Here is a 19283-nt window from a genome sequence, read left to right on the forward strand (position 1 = left end):
AACAACCTTATCTGTTTCTTTTGTGTGGTTGATTTCTGTGGTGGTGAGGAGCCTTGAGTTGGTGTGTGTATGGGGGTGAGGGGTGAGATTAATTTTGCTGATAGGACCCAAGCTGGGTCTTGGGAACCTGATCAAGCCTTTGGCTAGATAGAGCTGTCATTATGGTAGTGTGTGAAGTGACTGATCTTGATAGCAAGAGTTCAGAGGTCAGGAGAAGAGTAATTTGGAGAGATATTTCCCAGAACACCACATAAGCATCTGAATCAAGAAACCTAGAGGACACAAGAGGACAGGCTGGCACTTATAACTTAGGCAAGAGACCCTTGAGTTTTCCTTTAAATTGCTGGAGTCATAATTTAACTGCTTACAGCTCTAAGTTGTTTTGATTTTATAGGTACTACTTTGTAATGGGAACAAGAAAAGCACGTTTCATGGTTTTATGGTTTGAGGAATAAGGAGACAAAAGGAAAATTAAGAACATTTTGCAGCCCACGAATATAAAAACAACAACAACAACAACAAAAAAAAACAGCAACCCAAAAAACAAAAAATGTCTCGGGCTAGAAATACTTTAAAGACAAATAACTATTCATAATGATCTCCAAAGGATGCAGCCAGGACCACAGGGGTTCTATCTGGAACAGATATCAATTTTTCTTCTGATGATAAAAATACTTCTATTTTAATGTCAATGTGGTCAATAATACTTACAGTAAGTCTTTGCATTTAGATAGATGTCACGGGAGATACAAATATATAATGCTTATTTTAAAGAAGGAAAGTAGGAGGCAAATATAAAGTTATCCTTTGGCAAAATCACCACAAAACCCCTAATGTCCTCCTCTCTAAGACTTGGTTCTAGCCAACTGTGCTCTTAGACTCAGTCTAAAACAGGGATTTAAGTTATTAGTCACCAAGGACATGGGACTAGATGTCAAAAGAACTGAATTCTTCTGCATAGGCACGGCTTTTTCCAGGACCTCTGCCATGCAGCACCATCTCTTCCCACGCTGGGCTAAAGGCCCTCCTGGGGGAGGGAGGGGTGAACCAGGAGGGGACGTCTGTATCTACCTCAATCTGAGCATTTAGCACACTACGTTGAAATTATCAATTTAGAGTCTCCCAATAGGATTATACTATCCTAGAGGAGAGGAGCTATTTTTATGAAAAAGTTTACTGAACTGAACCAATCCATGGAAGCCAAATGGTTACAGATCCCTCGTGAGCTGAGAACTGGCTCCAGTTAAATCACAACCTATTGTGGAGACATCAGTGGGCCCTGATCAGGGGAAAGGCTAAACGCTGCTTTAGGTGCAGCACCCTGGCCCCCCTCGCCCGGCTTTTTTGCTTTTCCTATTTTATTCCTCAGTTCCAACATAGAAAGTTACTGACTGATATAAAAACAACTCACTGATATTAGACAAAGCTTGTCTGTATCTCAAGCTTCAGGGTATACATTTTTATTATTAAAATTATAGCCAATCTTTAAAAATGACATTCCTTGGGTCATTTACAGAGCATCCAAAATAAGAGGAATTTCTGTAATGGGCATGAGAAACCTAGATCCTATATAACTTAACTATATATATGTGCTGAAGGTAGGAACAAAAGAAATTCCCCACTGGCATTGTTTTCGCTTCTAAACAAACCCACGAGAAAGACTACTTAGATGAATAGGGCAGCACTTATCAGCTAAAAATGAACAAATTGAAAGCCAGTAACAGTTCTTTGTTACCATTTCAAGTAGTCTTTTGATTCAATTTCTAGGGAAGGAGAGGAGGTGCTGAGTCTCAGTTTAATCTGATAAACTGTTAATTGCAGTTCTAATGTGTGTGGGGGGTACTCTTTTAAGTGGCTCTGTTTAGAAGTGAAAACAATGTTGCTAGTCATAAAGTTTCTGGCCTGGTGTCAAAACAGGAAAATCCTATCAGGCGGGAGAGCACCAAACTGAAATATGGTATAATCTTATTATTATCTGCCCTGGTGTACCAAAGTTTACCCAGATTTGTGCTATGCCAATTTTCCCACTCTTCTATCCAGCAGGAGAGAATGTGTATCCACCTCAGAAAAGCATGTATTCTGGAAAAATTCCAGGATTTGAACTTTATAAATAAATAGGAGGATTCCTTCCTTTCCTAGGGGAACCCACTGGCTCTGCTCTCATTCACATCTCCTAAGACCACCACAGATCCAGGGCGTCTCAGGACTGAACAGGGCTAGAGGAGACAAGGAGAAATCACCCACTTATAAAGATTAACCAGGACCCAGTCCATGGGTCAGGAAGAAACTAATACGACAAAACTTAAAAGTTGTCACTTAAGTAACAGCCCAGGCCTCCTTCGCAGAGATTAGCATATGCGACTGGTGCCTGAGCCCTGGGTGCCTTTCTTCTACACAACCCAAAAAATGTAGATGGAGACGCAAATACTTCATAGTTGTTTTCATCAAAACCACATCTTAATGAAAACAACTGGCCTTAAAAATAAATTTAACAGATTGTGAACAGAACCCTAATTGTTATCTAATTGTTAGTTTGCTACTTTTCCTAGCATAAATCAGATTTCCTTTAAAACCCTATCCATTCAGATATGTCCTGGCTCTGTACACATTTTATAACTTATTTTAAACACCCCCGCCTACTCTAGTGCATCACCAGTTATTTTCTTCTAAGCTGTTTTCTTTGTACTAATTTATTTATCTGTCTTCTCCCGGTAGACCTTGCTTCTTGTTCACACCTTTATCTGTAATGTCTAGAACAGCACTGGGCATAAACACTCAATAAAGACATGAAAATGAAGAAACAAAGGAATGAATGCAGTCACTTTTTAAGCTTTGAGAATGCAAGGATACCTTATGACTACTCTCCAGTCCTTAGCTAGTACTTCAGTATATATAAAAGTGCCAACTTAATCAGTTTCTGCATCCACTCTCTGAGTATTGTAGTGTATGTAATCTGAACAAAAACTATGAACAGTAGGTATTACCATTTCAACCTAAAGGTGATGTAAATGAGATGTTAAATAGCCTAAAGTCACCCAGGTACTAAGCAACAGAGATCTGGATGCAAATCTATGCCTGCCTGGCACAAAAGCTTTGCTCTTAATATTACCAAGTAGCCTCCCTCCCTCCCACAACACATTCCTCCCATTTCTTTAGGTCATGAGTCCCTAATAATGAGTAGTACATTTAATTATTAGCCAAGTGGTCTTTCCTCCCCAAACTTCTATAATACTGTTACATCGTCAGATCTTCCTACTTAGAGTGGGACCAAGTGAATAGAGAAGTCTCTGGGATACTTATCATGTCTAAAATATTTCTTAAAGTTGACAAATAGGTCTTAAGTAAGAAATGAGTGTATATGTCCACAAACAAACTTATATAAGAATATTGATTACACCTATATTCAAAGTGGAAAGAACTCAAGTATCCATCAGTAAGAAAACGGGTTGAAAAAATAGAATATTCACATTATGGAACACTCACAGCAATGAAAAGGAATAAACTACTGACAGATGCAACCGATCTCAAAAAAAAAACAAGATGAACCTCAAAAAAAAATCTGTTAGAAGTCAGAATAGTGGCTACCTCTGTGGGGTGCGGTATTAACAGGAAAGGGGAACTTCCTAAGGTGATAGAAGTATTTTGTATCTTGATCTAGGTGATGATCACATGGCTGTATACATATATAAAAAAGTCTTTGAGTTATGCACCTAAGATGTGTTCATTTTACTATACGTAAACTACATCTTAATAAAGTGTTGGTAAGAAAAAAGAATGGCCAGTGCCAACGCTGTAGAGTGAACTGTAAACCTGTTTACACTGCTGTCACATGGCATCACCTACTATTCTTACCAGGAAACAGAAACATCAGCCACCCACTGTCAGAACTAAAATTCATTCTGTGCGATCTTCAAGAACATATTACTCACATAAAATGCAACCACCCTGTAGCTCATGCACATAAATCAAATAGCAAAGACATTTAAGATTGGCCCATGAGATTTCAGAAAGCTTACTAAAGTGGGAGAGAAGGCAAAAAAGAACACATTATAAAAGCCAACAAATCAAATATAAAATTCATAGCCTATAATCACTTCCAGAGAGATCAATGGAAAAGAGATTATCAAGGGCACTACTTGTTTGAAAAGCAGAATCGATTAAAGCATAGTTCAAGAGTTCATCTCCTAAAGGAGAGATGAGAGGTATCTTTTGAGCTTTGAAAGAGATCAAGTAGTCTCCCAGAATTCAAGTTGATATTTTCAAGTTAATAAATGACCACACAACTCTGAGCCATCTAGGAAGAGCACCTTGTAGATTCTTTACAAAATTCCCTTGAAGTCACAAGAGCTGGAAAACCTGAGAAACTACCCTTATCCTGAGTATACAGAGAATAAACAGCCAATTGATGTGCACTAAGCATGAGTGGGTACATGACATTGCTGAGTGTCTTTGGAACCAACAGGGTCATTCATAGGGAAGGAGAAGTTAGATATGACTCAAGGATAATATCTTTTCTATTCCCCCATATAGGATTAGACGCCTACAATTTTATCCAGGACATAAAATAAAGTTAATATATCTAGAAAGAACTGGAGATACACAGAGACAGGGCGTCAGACAAAATGAAGTTTACAGTGGTCATCAAACACAAAGTACTGTTGTTGTCTGTGTAGATACCTGAGAATAAACAGAAAAACTAAACGGTCTGAGGGGTTTACTGCACAGGGAACCCAAGAGCAATCAAACATTGCTTGTCGAGATGGTAGGCAGAAAGGGTCACAATGTGTAGAAATGAAAGCTCAGGATTCTAAGGAAAGTCACTGCTTATTCTCAGTGACACTCTGGATTTCTATCTAAAATATGAAAAGGCTTAGAGGGTTTTCAGAAAAGACAGAAAAGTTGGACCAAGAGAATAAAAGTTAAAGGATACAAGGTTTTCAACACGGAAAAGAAAAAGCTAAGGAGAGATTTTAATACATTTTGGTAACCAATACATTTGGTAATCAAGAAAAGATCCATAGGTACAATTAGTTGAGTTTTCTCATATACAAAGAAAATATTAAAACAGTGAGATCAATAATCTGTTTATAAGAGAGAATAGAAGTTTACGATGTATCTGAAAGGGAAGCACAGCCTCTTGTCACATGGTCCAATACTGACCAGTTGATGAGCATCTACTTCTCTCACATCTCCACAGACCTGGCATTCTCAGAACATATTTACATATAATTGTAAGTTTTTTTTTAAAAATATATAAAGTGCTTAAATGCAAAATAGAATCCAATGATTATAAGTATATAAATACATAATGCTAAAAATTCCACATCCAGCTATTTCAGTGTCAGCATTGACACCAGGGACCTAAGCCAAGGGAAGAACTGGGTGATCTTTTCCAGAACAGACACCTGTCAGCTGTTTTGGTTATACCTGGTGCCGGGTATTGGTTCCAGACTCCCTGATTTGTTTTGACACTTCCTGGCAACATTACCACAGGCTCGAGGAAGGGCAGCAAAGAACCTAAGACTAAGCTTTTTCGATAGACACAGAACAGAAAGGGTCAACAATGGATCCAAGAGCCCTATGAGTATCATTTTTAAGGTATTATTTACATAGTATGAGAAACAATGATGCGCTGGGCAGGTATTTCTGGAAAGTTCTAGCATTTTCCAGCTGCTAAAGATATCTTGGCCTTCCTACGGACATCTGATATGACCAATACTGTTTCTTTTTCCTGCCCCTAACTCCATAAGTAAACTAGCTTTTCTGCATGATTACTCAGTGATTTTAGATGTGATTATTCTTTTACGGAATGGTTTAAAGAAGCACAATTATTTCCAATAGAGCTTCTGACTCTGGATAGCTAGAAAGATCTTGTTAGGTCACAATAAAAGAGATATGTTGTCTTCAGCATCCTTCCTGCTCTTCACTGAACAATTTAAAAAGGCAAGTTATTATTATCTTTTAAAGTTTGCTAAGCTATGAAAGGTTGCTTCAAATAACATACCCTCTGCTCATTATCCTTTCCTGATTCTGATTATAGTCATTAGTAGCCAGACAGCTCAGTTATTTCTCGAAAATTCAATGGACTGTCAAGGACCGAGGGCAACTACAAATAAAGTGAATCACAGGAAAAGAAAAAATACTCTAGAATTTTTAACGAAAGGAAAAGAGTAATTTGGAGAAATCGAATAAACACTATCTCAACCATGTGATCAAAGTTAACATAAAGTGATAAATCATACTGACAGTATGTACCCTTCTCAAGATGTAATAAGGAGGGCATTTTACCTCTGTGGTCTTGCTCCCCGAAACCCATAACTCCAGTCTGACCATAAGAAAAACATCAGAAAAACCCAAATTGAATGACAGTCCACAAAATACCTGACAGAACGCCTTAAAACTGTCCAGATCATCAAATAAGGAACTCTGAGTAACTGTTACAGTTGAGAGGAAACTAAGAAGATGTGAAGCCTAAATGTATATCAATGTTGGTTAACTGTCACAAATGTATTATTATGACTAAATGTTAAATTAACAATAGGAAAATGTGGATGTGGGGTATATAGGAACTCTGTCCTATTCTAAAATTAAAAAGTTTATTTAAAAAGTTTTAAAAATTGATAATATGAAATAAAGAAAAAACCAAACTACTCACAGCATAGCACGGTAGAAAAAATACACACTTTAGAGACAGAATCTTGCTCCATCACTTACTGGCTGTGTGATCTTAGGTAAATTACTAGGTGATTTGCTGACCTTTAGTTTGCTCATCTGTAAAATGGGTATAAAGCAGTGCCAACCTCACTGGCTTGGTCTGAAGATTAGATAGCATGTATGCAGACTCTGGGGCAACCAACAGCTCACTTCCAAAACCCTCTTCATAGTATTTCTTCTGACGGGAGGCCATTCTTGACCAACTAGGGTAAGAGGTAGCAACTATTTCTACAATGAAACAGCTAAGATTTCATAGAGCAAACCATCCTTCTTCCTTAACAATTTGACACATTACACAACCACCTAACAGACTGCGATAAGAGTGAGGTCACAGATTACATAATAAGAAAGCAAGAAGATTTTGTAGGGATCTAGGATTTCCAAATTTAGCTAGATTTAGAACTAATTGGGACATTTTCTCACTCTCTTTTTTTAATGTAGATCCACTAATCTATCCCCAATCCCTTGAGATTAGGTGAATGAGTCTGCTATGAGGCCAAGGAATCTGTATTTTAAGTGAATTTCCCAGGTGATTTGAATAAAAGTGACCTACTATGTGGTTTTTAGAAGAGTAGTCTTCTCTCTTCTTCTTGTTACAGAGAAGGAAATTGAGGCCCAGACAATACAGAAGTGTTTGGGTTCAGAGGCAAATAGCTCAGGAGTGACAAGGCCAAGGTTGGGACAGGCATCTAGTTTGTATATTACTGTCCTTGATTGCATTTTTTCCTAAAACAAAGCCTGAACTACAAGCCATCACTTGGAACTATGAATGAAAGAGAAGACACTGGAAAGGAAAAAAAAATCCTTGGGAAAAAAATTCTATGGGGGAGAATATGGTGGGAAAATCAACTGCTCCAGGACTAGTTAACAGAGATAACAGGCTGAGCTTTAACTCTTTCCTTAACATTTATAGACTCTCCCAATATCAACAGACTCTTCTAACTGTAGAAAGTTTTAAAACTGATATTTGTTCCCCTTTTCTAACTGGGCATATGCTAATATTTAAGAATTTTTAAAAAGCAGAGTACTCCACATTTAAGTATAAAAACTTTTACTTGAAAAAGTTTAACTTGATTTAAAGTAACCAAAAAGGCTGTGACTTATGATAACATTATATATTAACCAGATGCCAAAATTAGTCTCTCTTTGAATAAAGGGCATTTTAGAAACTGGTTTAAACGTTTGTCTTTTTAAGTACCTGTCCCAAGGAGCACTCATTTGCTTTGGGAATTGACCACAGCAAATGAACCTGATTAAAGAATTAAGGGTGTTACCTTAGTATAATACCAGGAGAAACATTCAACTTCCTAGAACCAGCTAGCGAAGGCTACAATGTACACAATTGTACATTCATAATCACTGGCCAGGATTTCCAATGGCTTCTGTTCTATTCCATCCTCGATTATTCTTTTCTGAGTTATAAAGCAATCAGCAGAGAACTTCCACCAGTTCCCACATCTAGCCATTCACCAGCATCTGTAATCAGATATTTCTTCTTGCTCCTTTGGATAAAGGGTCAATGTTCCTATCCCCAGTCAAACCCTCCACTTGGATAGTAGATTCTGTCTTTCTCACTACTTGAGAACACTGCTCTAACAAGTCTTCCTCTCAATCCATATCAGTTCCTCCCTGGAGAAGATCACTCCCATCAGCATATAAATATGTCTAAAAATCTGCCATCTTAAAATAAAAAACAACTTCTCAATCTTATATTCATCTCCTCTTAACACCTCATTTTTCAGCTTTCCTTTATAGCAAAACTTTTCAAAAAATTATACTACTATTTTCAACTCCTCTCTTACCAGTTTCCTAAAACCGTTCTGAATAGGCTTTCGTCCTTACCACTCATCAAAAATACTCTCTTTATTACATTCGAGGTCAATTCTCAGTCCTCATATGACTTGTCCTCTTAGCTGCATATCACATGGTTGATTATTTCTTCTTCTCCAGGAAACACTTTCAAATGTGGTGGCTTCTAAGATGCCACATTCTTCTGGCTTTTTCCCACCTCTCTAGTGCTTCTTTTCTAAACTTTTGCTATTTCCCTTCCATCCTGATCTCCCAATGCCTGAATCTCCCGACTAAGCCTCCTCTTCTTCACTCATTCCTGTGGTAACCTTATCAAGTCTCACAGCTTTAAATACATCTAGAGCTAATGATTATCTAGAAAATATCTCCAGCATGCATGTCTCCCCTGAACTTCAGACACACACATCTCCACCTGGATGTCTAATGAATATTTCAAACTTAGCATGTGTCAAACTGAATTTCTCACGTCTCCTGTACTTCGCCAACTTTGACCGCCCACAGTCTTACCCATTTTGGTTAATGCCAACTTCATTCATTCATATGCCTAGGCTAAAAATCCTTAAAGTTACCCTTGATTCCTCTCTTTCTCACTCTACATCCAAACTTTGGGCAAATCTCATTGGCTCTATCCAATCCAAACAGTTTTTATCTTTCTGCTAACACCCTAGTCCAAGTCACCATCATTTCTCACCTATATTATTGCTATCACATTTTAACTGGTCTCCTCATTTCCATAATTGTCCTCTCAGAAACCTAAGCAACCAGCCAATCTGCTCGAAGACTATGACAAAGTCTTCACAATGGCCAGCAAGACTTACATGCACGACACCCTCTCCTCCATTATTTGTCCAACCTTTTCTCCTAGGACACTCTCCTTTGTTTACTCGGTGCCAGTCACACTGGATCCCTCCTTATCCCCTGGTTGTCCCAAGCACACGCCCGCCTCTGGCCCTTCACACGGGTCATTCTGTTTGAAACGTTCTTTCCTTAGATATTCACATGGTTCACTTCTTGTACAAATCAAGTCTATGTTCTAATGTCACCTTCTCCATGAGGTCTACCCTGGTCATCAGAGTTAGGATCCCCCCATCCTGATTCCCCCTTACCATGCTATCGTTTTGCTTCAATAGCATTACTCATCTTCTAACACGCTATGTTATGTATTTGTCATTTTAAATATGTCCCCCTTCATCTGAATTTAAACTCTATTAGAAGTGGGATTTTTGTCTGTTAAATCATGTATCCCCAGCATCTAAACCAATACCAGGCAGAATAGGCAATCCATACATATTTGCAACATTAACGAGTGAAGGATGAGAGAACAGTTAAATGAACAAAGGACTACGCTGTCACTTATGGGAAATCAAGCCCTCTGTTTTAAAATGCCAATCTTTCATAACAACTAATTACTTGATACCATCACTTAAATGTTTAAAGAGATCAAAAACTAAACTTCCAAATATTTATTCACCAGTTCAGCAAATGGCCCCACCATCTATCTAGCTGCACAAACCTGAAATGTAAGTCAGCCTTGTTTGACCCTCTCACCCTCCCATATCCAATCAATCATTCATCAAGAAGTTCCATCAATTTTTAACATAAGAATTCAGCTCAAATTCATCGGCTTCTCTTTATCGCCACTACTAGGTCTCTAGTCCGAGCCATCACAGTCTCTCACCTGTACTATTTTGATAGTCTCCTATCTGTTCTCTCTGCTTTAGTTTCTCGCCTTCTTCAATCTACTTCCTAAATAGCAGCAAAAGCGCTCCTTAAAATGCAAATTGGGTCATAATACTCCTCTGCTCAAAGTTTCAAAATCTCACAGAACTTAGTCTACATCTCAACTCCATCTGCGCCAATCTACTTATTGTTCATTATGCTAAGTTCGCAAAGGTCTGATTTTGGGTCCTTCAACGCATCCTATTTTTTTACTGCCCCAGGGTCTCTGCACATGCTGCTCTCACTTCCCTTCATCCTTCATCCTTCAGGTCTCAGTAAAAGAAATGTTGCCTCCTGTTGGAAGGAGCTCTCCCCTCTCTTATTTGTATCTCATTACTTGTTTGTTTCCTTCATAATGTCTAATAATTTGCTTACTTGTTTTCTGTTGCTTCCCAGTTACACTATAAGCTCCATGAGGGTGGAGACCACAATAGCGAGTGTAAAAGGGAGGAGATGCTTCACTGGAAATGTCTGAGAAGTACTAGCTATAGGTCTCTCTCGGCTGTAAGAGCCGTCATTCCAACACTCACCACCACCATGGCTCTCTCCAGATGAGCACTTTTATAATTTCAAAAGGAACTAAAGACAAGTTTTCGCTGGCAAATCACATTAATTCCAACTGCTATGGACTGAATTATACCCCTCCCAAATTCATATGCTGAAACCCTAACCCTAATGTGATAGCATTTGGAGATGGGACTTCTGAGAGATAATTAGGTTTAGATAAAGTCATAAAGGTAGGACCCTTATTATGGGATTAGTGTTCTTATAAAAAGAAGAAATATCAGAACTCTCTCTCTGCCGTGGCAGGACAGAGCAAGAAGGTAGCTGTCTGAAAGTCAGAGAGAGGGCTCTCACCAGCCCTTGATCTCAAGACTCCTAGCCTCCAGAATGGAGATAAAAATTTCTGTTGTTTAAGTGAACCAGTCTACAGTATTTTGTTATGGCAGTTTGAGCTAAGACACCAATCAAAATGAGAACGCTCCAGTCTCATCCAAACGTAACCAAACAACCAAGAGAAAAGACAACTGACGCAGTAGCATGCCCTCTGCAGACTCTGCCGCTCACCCGACCTGCTCCACTGGTCGCTGATGCTCTTCTCCTGACAGCTACACTTTTGAAGACCAAGCACTGTTAAAGCTATTGCTTTAAATACTCATAAATTGCAAATACTCAAACACTAGAAAAAGACTTCACACTTGGCACCAAAGGGTGGTGGGGTGCATGCCCCCTCAGCCATCCCCAACCTATCCACCTCCGTGCACCAAAATGGGTGACTCAGGTACACCAAGACAGGTCAACAACTGTGCTTTGTTCAGAAAGACTCACTGAAGTTTCAGTTAGGAAGTAATTTTGGTTCGGACTCATGACAGCATACAGAAAGATTTCCTCAGGCAATCTTCTCATGGGATTTCTGCCTAAATGGGAATCTCATAGGGCTCTTTATTAAACTATTGTTTGTTTGCTTGTTTTTATTATTTTTTTTAAGTAGACATTTTAAAAAGCTCAGTTTTTTCCCCTCTAAAACTAGACTCCAATTGTAGATTAGAGTGATGCAGCAACTAGATTCTCTGAGATACTTTGTTGGAAAATTAAACATTCACAAAGAAGCTCACATGTCTTTTAATAAAAGGAAATAGCCTATCATTGTATTTTTAAAAATTCAGATTCTATGAATCTGAATTACCAAGTCAGTTATGCCTTGGAAATTTCAAAACACAGTCTTTAAATTTAGTGGTTAAAAAAAAAAAAATGTCCATCTTATACAGACAAATAAAGAAAAATAAGCAAATTAGTTAGCAACAGGCTATGAAAGTCCCAAAGTCCAGAGATCGATTTCTACAAGGAAGAGAAAAACCCAGGCCAAATTATCAAAAGGCATAAAATCTGGTTTACAAAATGGAGAAAGGCAGTATTAGTATTTTGTGACTGAAACAATCAAAGCTGCTCTGAAATGGGGCCTGGACAAATACGGAAGTGATAAGCTGCATAAGCTGAAAAGACTCTAACTTTCAGAATCTGTGATTCCAAATATTAATCGATATAGTACTACATGCAATATGAGGCAATGGGCAAGATTAACACTGGTTCGTCTTTCCAATAATTTTAATAAAGAGCTTCATTCGTACAAAACCCAGTCTCGCCTGCAAGTATCCACTATCAGTAAGCTTCTCCTTCCTCTATTTGCCTACTGCAAAGGAGAAGGAACAGGAGCTTTTACAGGTTTGGGGAAGCAAAATGTAGCTTCTCATAAAAAGGTTTCAAGTCCCTGGCCTAGACATTCATAGCAGTCATTATAGAACTAAGATCAACTAGCCTTCCCAACCCATTTAAAAACAGAATCATCTAGAACCATCTAGTCTCTGTGGGAGATTCAGTGATTTGTTCAGTTTCATGGAGAACTAGTGATTATGACAGGAAATAAAACTCATGTCTCCTTACTCTCAGCCTAGTGCCCTTTCTAATACAACATATTGCCTCCCATTTAGTAATCAAAGTAGTAAATCAAGACCTAAATAAGTAGGAAATCTGCACAAGGAAAAGTTGAGTCTTAGTCCTAGAGTGAATTCCAACTTTGAAAAGCCAAATGAAGAATGTTTGGGAAAAGCTGGCCAACAAATCTAGCAGAATACTTTACACTCAGTGGACTCTATTTCTCCATCACGTCAGCCCCTCAAATCGTCTAACTGTGCCTTTTCAAACTGTCCTGCTTCATGAGTGCAAAAACAATTGTATTCCCACCCCCAAGAACGATTAGGTCAAAAAGGAGAAAACTGTTTCTTTCTGCCATAATTTTGGCATAGTGGGAATGCACCTACTGTGGAATCTTCTCACACTCCTCAGTAACTAGCAGAGGCATGTTCCATACACTCCCCAAATATCTGAGCTGGCAACAACAAACCATGTTCAGAGATCTTAGCCCTGGGACAATAGCTTCTGTCAGTCAACTGCAGTTCTCACGACTCTGTTTCTGCTCTTACTTCAACTTCATACCAAAGAGCATATCATACCTGTATCAGTACTTGAGAAAACTACGCAAATGAATTCACACAGTTGTGTAGCAATTTTGGCAGGGCACCAACACTAATGATAAAGTATGATTTAAAAAAAAAAAAATTCGAAGACCTTAAACGAGCATACTACTCTTACTTAGCACTAACACAGCATATGACAAAGAACCCGGGGCCCCAAGAACCTGTCCTTGAGAACAACACCAAAAAGGATTAGATAGTTTTCACACGATGGGAGTTACCTGGTAAGAAGGCAAAGATGAGCCTTCTTTATCTCTTACCTGAAGCCAAAGGTCGGATCCACTCTTTGCTATTCAGGTCAAGTCTCCAGAGGTCATTGAAGGCAGCATTGCAGCTGCTTTGGGTACAGCCTCCAAACACATACATAGACTGATTAGCATCATAATAGCATGCACCTAGAAAGAAAATAACAAATAACTGATGTTGAACTTTGAAGCCCCTCTAACTATAGTCTCTATCTTTCAAAGATCAATTATTTCACATATTTCACAACACTATTAAAAGGTACCAACTTTCTCTAACCAGCCTCTTGTGTTCAGGTTGGTCGGTATCACATTAACCTTTAAAATAAGGCCCAGAGAAAAGCAAGGGAAATGTTATTTTTGAGCACACTAAGCAAAGTGACAAGGATGTCATTAAATAAGATAGTATAATTCTAGTGAGTGCACAGAAAAATTCAGATTAAGGGTGCTCCATGAGTGAAATTTCAGCACAGCTGCATGATTGATCTAAATCTGCATAATTATCTTCTAGGGCTAGGAAAGGATAGTCAGTGCTAACAGATGTACTTGGCCCTCCCATTTCTCTACTTCAGTCCCCCTCTTACCATTTTTTGTTTTCAAATGAAACCTGAAGCACAAACCAATAAACAAATCTTTATATGAAAAAAATGAAAGAAAACAATTTTAATCAATGCCGGAAATAACCACATATAAAGACCAATGTAGCTCAGGGATCTCAGAAGCAGTATGGTCCCAAAGTATCAGAAAAAAAGCACGAAAGTCATTAAGCTGCTAAGTGTATCCAAAAGCCACCAAGGCAGGCTGGTTGGTGCCGAATAGAAAACCAGTGCAGTCAGTTAACATTTCAAAAGCACCAAGGTCTCTGAGAAGAGCTTTTTAAATTAGATGATTATATATACCTCATCGATGGGCACTATTATGAAGAAAAGGGGCAATGACTATAATGGAAGTTGTTCTCTGAAAACCAGAAAAAGCAGAGTCAGTCTAGAGGAGAGAATTAAGCTCTTCCATTTTGCTTCTCTCTCTGAAAGCTAATTTAGTTTCTCTCCTTTGAAAAATATCCACGCTCCTTACAGTCCTGCATTTACCATCCTGGACCTCAGAAAAAAAATCCAAGTAAAACTTCCCTTTCCATTCACTTCATGCATACCCTTGGGAAAAAGATCTCTCAATGTTCATGTGAAACTGGGTTCAAACAGTTAAAGGTCATATAAAAAGAAGGGGAAAGAGAAAAGAAATTCAGAGGTTCAGTCCACTAGTGCAGGGTTTCAGTGATCATCCAACTTATTTGTAGGTCTAGTTCAGTTTAGCACATCACTGTTTTTAGGATCCCTTCTGAACTCTGACATCACTTAAGTTCAGAAAAAGAAAAATTCCACTGCTATTTATTACCTCTGTGCTATACACGAGCTCTGGGAATAACCTTCCTTTTTCTCCCCTTAACACTCAATAGGCTCTTTGAGGAATCTCTACACTAGGAAGGCCATGTTGGAAAACTGTATGACTTAAAAGTTAAGAAAAGCAGTGTGTTCAGTCATTTATACCCAGCAATCTCAGTCAGTGGAAGGAGTAAATCCAAGTCATCGGACCTCTGGCATTGTGCAACAGTGGAGCTGCAGACTTTTCAAATTAAAAATGAAAGAGACTAGAGATGTGAAGAAATGAAATACCATCTAATCATCAATAAGCTCACATCTGCAAAATTGTTAATATATTCCCAGGACTCAAATATATTACAATGATACATAAAGATTTAAATAATCTTACACTTTCCACTGACTATCTCTGCATTTGAAAATAACTTCTAATCTATATCTAAATCAGTTTTTTGATCCACATCCCAACAGGAAAGTCTATTAAAAAGTAAAATCCTATGAAATTCCATTGTTCATGTTTCAGATCTGTTAAAAACTATAAACAAGGATCAAATTGATATTAGACAAACAAAAAGGATAATTACTGGAGCTACATTTTAATCTCCACTAAAGGAGCTGAGCTTCAGTTATTTTGGTCTTCTCATATCTTTCTTGAACTAATCCAACAAATGGGACAACTTTGAACTGAACTAACTGGTGCCAGGCATAAAAGAACATTCTTTCCTGTTGATAATTCATACCTTCAGAAAAGAAATTAGCAATGTTCTATGGCTTCTGAAATCTTAATTTGTGTCCATTATCACAATGTTTAATAAGACAAATCCATGATTTCATAACTAAAAGAGTCAAGGGCTCACTTATGTCTCACCATTCCCCAAAGATCAACTCTTGGCAGCTGCTTCCTTCATGCAGCAAGAGCACAGTGCCTTTATTTATCAAAGAGGTAGCAAACATTCTTCTTCTCTATTTGGATTGAAAACCCAGGCAGCAGCTGGGCCCCATGAGGTTCTTACCACATGTATTTTAATCCTATACTAAAATAAGGCAATCGGCATTTTCCTGCTTCTCTTTGAGCAAACAAAGGTTTCTGGAAGAGGAAGGCACAGCCCAAACTATGCAAAGATAATATGACTGAAATGACAAGTTTCACACATTGTATTTTCAATGTCCAGCAGTCAATTATCAACCAAGTTTGGAGAGGAAGGGAGTCAATTTAGGCAGCTATGTTTAGAACTCAGATATAATAGAATGAGAAAATGGCCATCACATAATACACTCAAATATTTAAGGCATCCTACTGAACTTTGTTTATTGTCTATTTTTATTTAAAACACCTACATGTTGGTCCGGGTGGGGGTGGGTAAACCGGACAAGTTCAATGGGCCTTTGAGAAAAAATGAAGAATTTAAGCAAACACCAGTGCTCAAGTAGTCATTTCCCTTTTCCCGAAGTTCTCCACCCAAACAGAATGTTTTCCTTTCAGAATATCTAGACCATTGGAATGTGCTATACCAGTTTCAGTTCACAGTACAGTATGAATACTCTGCTAAGAAATAACAAACACTAAGTATGTTTATTCCAATTGCTCAATATCTTTGATTTTTGGGAATGAGTTCGATCACTCCATGAACAATTATTGCAAGACACATACCTCAAGTTAATATCTAATAACTCCTATTCAAAGACAAGTCAAATATTCACAATTACACACACAGCAAGGAAACAGTGCTTCGGCATTCTGCATACTTCTCTACTATGTTACAGTCTTCTAAAGTGCAAGGTCTTCCAGTTGTTTCATATTTTCCATGGTGCCTGGCAGTCACTCAATAAATGTCCACTGAACTCCAACTTTTGCACTTTCAGATGTTAAATTCTCTTTTGTTTGCCCACTTGTCTCCAGGGAAAGTTCCTGAGGCATTTATCCCATACTTACAGAGACTATGCTGTCATGTGTCTCACATCTACAAGCCAGGACATATTTGATAAGGCCTGTAATTACAAAACTATGGAACAAGCAAGGTTGGTTATCCAGCCTGGGCCTGCTGGCTATTGCAGGAACATGATTATCATGTGCATGGAATGACCTGGCCATATTGGAGCCTAAACACTAAAACATTTTTCAAAGCATGACGCTGAAGACTCAGTAGACCCCTACATCAATCTGAAAAGGACATTCTACATTAATCAAGGCTTGCATGATTGGACTAGCTTCATTTTACTTCTCCTGTCTTTTTCTGACCCAGACTTTTACATAGGAAAGAAGTTGTACTGCTCCGATCTTTGCTACATTTAATTCCATAGGCTTTAATACATTATCCACTATGAACCAGGTGTTGTGAAAGGTGCAAAGCTGTCAAGACATGGAACTTGCCTGTCCTCAAGTACACGACAATCTTGTGGAGGAGTGTCTTCATCATCCTACCATTCTGCATTTTAAAACATATTTTTACAAACGTTTCCTCAATTAAATTTCCTAGCAACCCTGTGGTATCAATGGAATTTGTCACACACATTTTACAGATGAGGAAATTGTGGGTTAGAGGAGCCAAGGAACTTCCTTCCCAAGTCTGAAGTTCTTCTTTTGCATGCAGCCCCTCTTAAACAGAAAGTTATGGTAAGAGACAGATGATAATAAACAATAAGAGGAAGGCAAGAATGTGTATTAGGGAAGCATAAGCAGAGAAAGAAAATAACTTAATCTCCATGGTTGGGGAATTTGAAAGTAGTTTGTGAAGAAAGTGGCTTTTAGCTTTGTCTCTGAGATGGGTTTTAGAGGACAGGATATTTTCAGTAAACTCAATGAGGGACAAACAAGTTTAGGAACAGAAGGGAAATGAAGACTGAAACCAGGGCATCCAAGCAAAGCCATGAAGCAGGGAAATTTATGACATTACAGGGAGTCTCGTGTGAGTGAAGCCCGACTGGAAGGATGCAGCAAGGATTCAGGCTAAAAAGGCAAACTGCGGCCTCAAAAGCCAGGTGGTGTGGAAACTTCTACCTATAGTACAGAAAGGCTGAGGCTCTTTGGCAGAGGAATGATAGGCTGGTTTTACGTTTCAGATTTGCAGTGTTTCCACCAGGAGCGCCTGTCATTTTGGGCAGGCCAATTCTTTGTGTGCAGAATCGTCCACTGCAGGATATTTAGCATCTCTGCTCCTTGCCTACTAAATGCCTGTAGTGCTTTCCAGTCAAGACATTAAACAATGACCTTACATATTTCCAAGTGCTCTAGGAACTAGCACTGTTCCAATTTTGGAGATGATTAAGAACAGTGTCTAGTCCAGGTTCAAATGAAGAGAGAAGAAAGGCAAGAAGAATATTTAGGCAAGAATCAGGAAAGATGGAATGATTAGCTCATGCATATGAGTAAGGGATAAGTATATGAGAGAGATTGCAAGGACAGAACAGAATCAACAGAATTTGATTTTTTGTTGGTGAGGAAAGGAGAAGAATTGAGAATGAATCCAAGATTTCAAGCTTATATAATTGAATGATAATGACATTAAGTTAGGGAGAAAATTTGGGGAAGGGTACTACTGAATTCCACGTTTAGTTGACGAAATGTGAAACGTCTGTGTACCTCTACACACTATGAGCAAAAAACTGGAAATGTGAATCTTGAGTTCACAATATGAGTTAGGAATACGAAATAAAATTGAGCTCAAGGGAGAAATACAGAGTTTGAAGAGGTAGAAGCTAAGGAAAGAAATTAAAGGAATTCCTTCTTTTCATCCTACTTGAAAACTGCTATTTCCCCGTCACAGTTCTCTTCAGTTTGCTAGTTAGCATGTAGAGACAAATGCAAAGAAACTTCAGAGACACTAAGACACAGAGACATCTCTTTTAAAAAATCTATGGTACCTTTCTTGGATTTCAAGTGAAAATATGAAAAAAAAGTAAGTAAAAACAAGTATCACAACTCGTCAATCTTTGAATTTCTGTGGAACTTACTGCGCTATTCCTTTCCACTTCCCCTTCAAACAACTGCCTCTATTTTGTGCTGATACTCTTCAAAAGCTAGTTAACTGAAAAATATATTTTTCCTCTTTCATCAGAAAACTGAACTGTTGCTATGCTAATTATTCATCTCTGAATAGTTCCTATACTGGCATTTCTTCTACTCAGATTCATTCAATTTCCCTCACTTAGAATTCTAAAACCATTTTTTCAAAAAACCATCTAAAAAAAAGTCCAGACTTTAGAAACCTTGCCTACTTCTTATTCCAATTACCTGTAGGTGACTGAAGTTAACCCTTTCTCAATAATAAATACTGGACCTAACATGGATACTCTTGCAATTTCATTAAATATTCTCAGTAAGGATTCATTTTACAGTCTATTGCAGCAATTAGTGTGGTCTGTGGACTCCTAAAGCGTTTGAGACCCTTTCT

General features: G+C 38.2%; 1 protein-coding gene across 2 annotated transcripts in view; it reads right to left on the reverse strand.

Annotated features, from left to right (window-relative positions):
* The window catches only part of FBXO42 (F-box protein 42), a 75117-nt gene that overhangs the window by 14746 nt on the left and 41088 nt on the right, over window positions 1-19283 (reverse strand). For both annotated transcript variants that reach the window (XM_016128284.2, XM_016128286.2), the window contains exon 4: window positions 13535-13669. In XM_016128284.2, the coding sequence (XP_015983770.2) occupies window positions 13535-13669 (135 nt within the window). The remainder of the gene's footprint in view (window positions 1-13534; window positions 13670-19283) is intronic.

This window comes from Rousettus aegyptiacus, unplaced genomic scaffold, assembly GCF_014176215.1.
Source record: "Rousettus aegyptiacus isolate mRouAeg1 unplaced genomic scaffold, mRouAeg1.p scaffold_m13_p_1, whole genome shotgun sequence".
Lineage (NCBI taxonomy): Eukaryota > Metazoa > Chordata > Mammalia > Chiroptera > Pteropodidae > Rousettus > Rousettus aegyptiacus.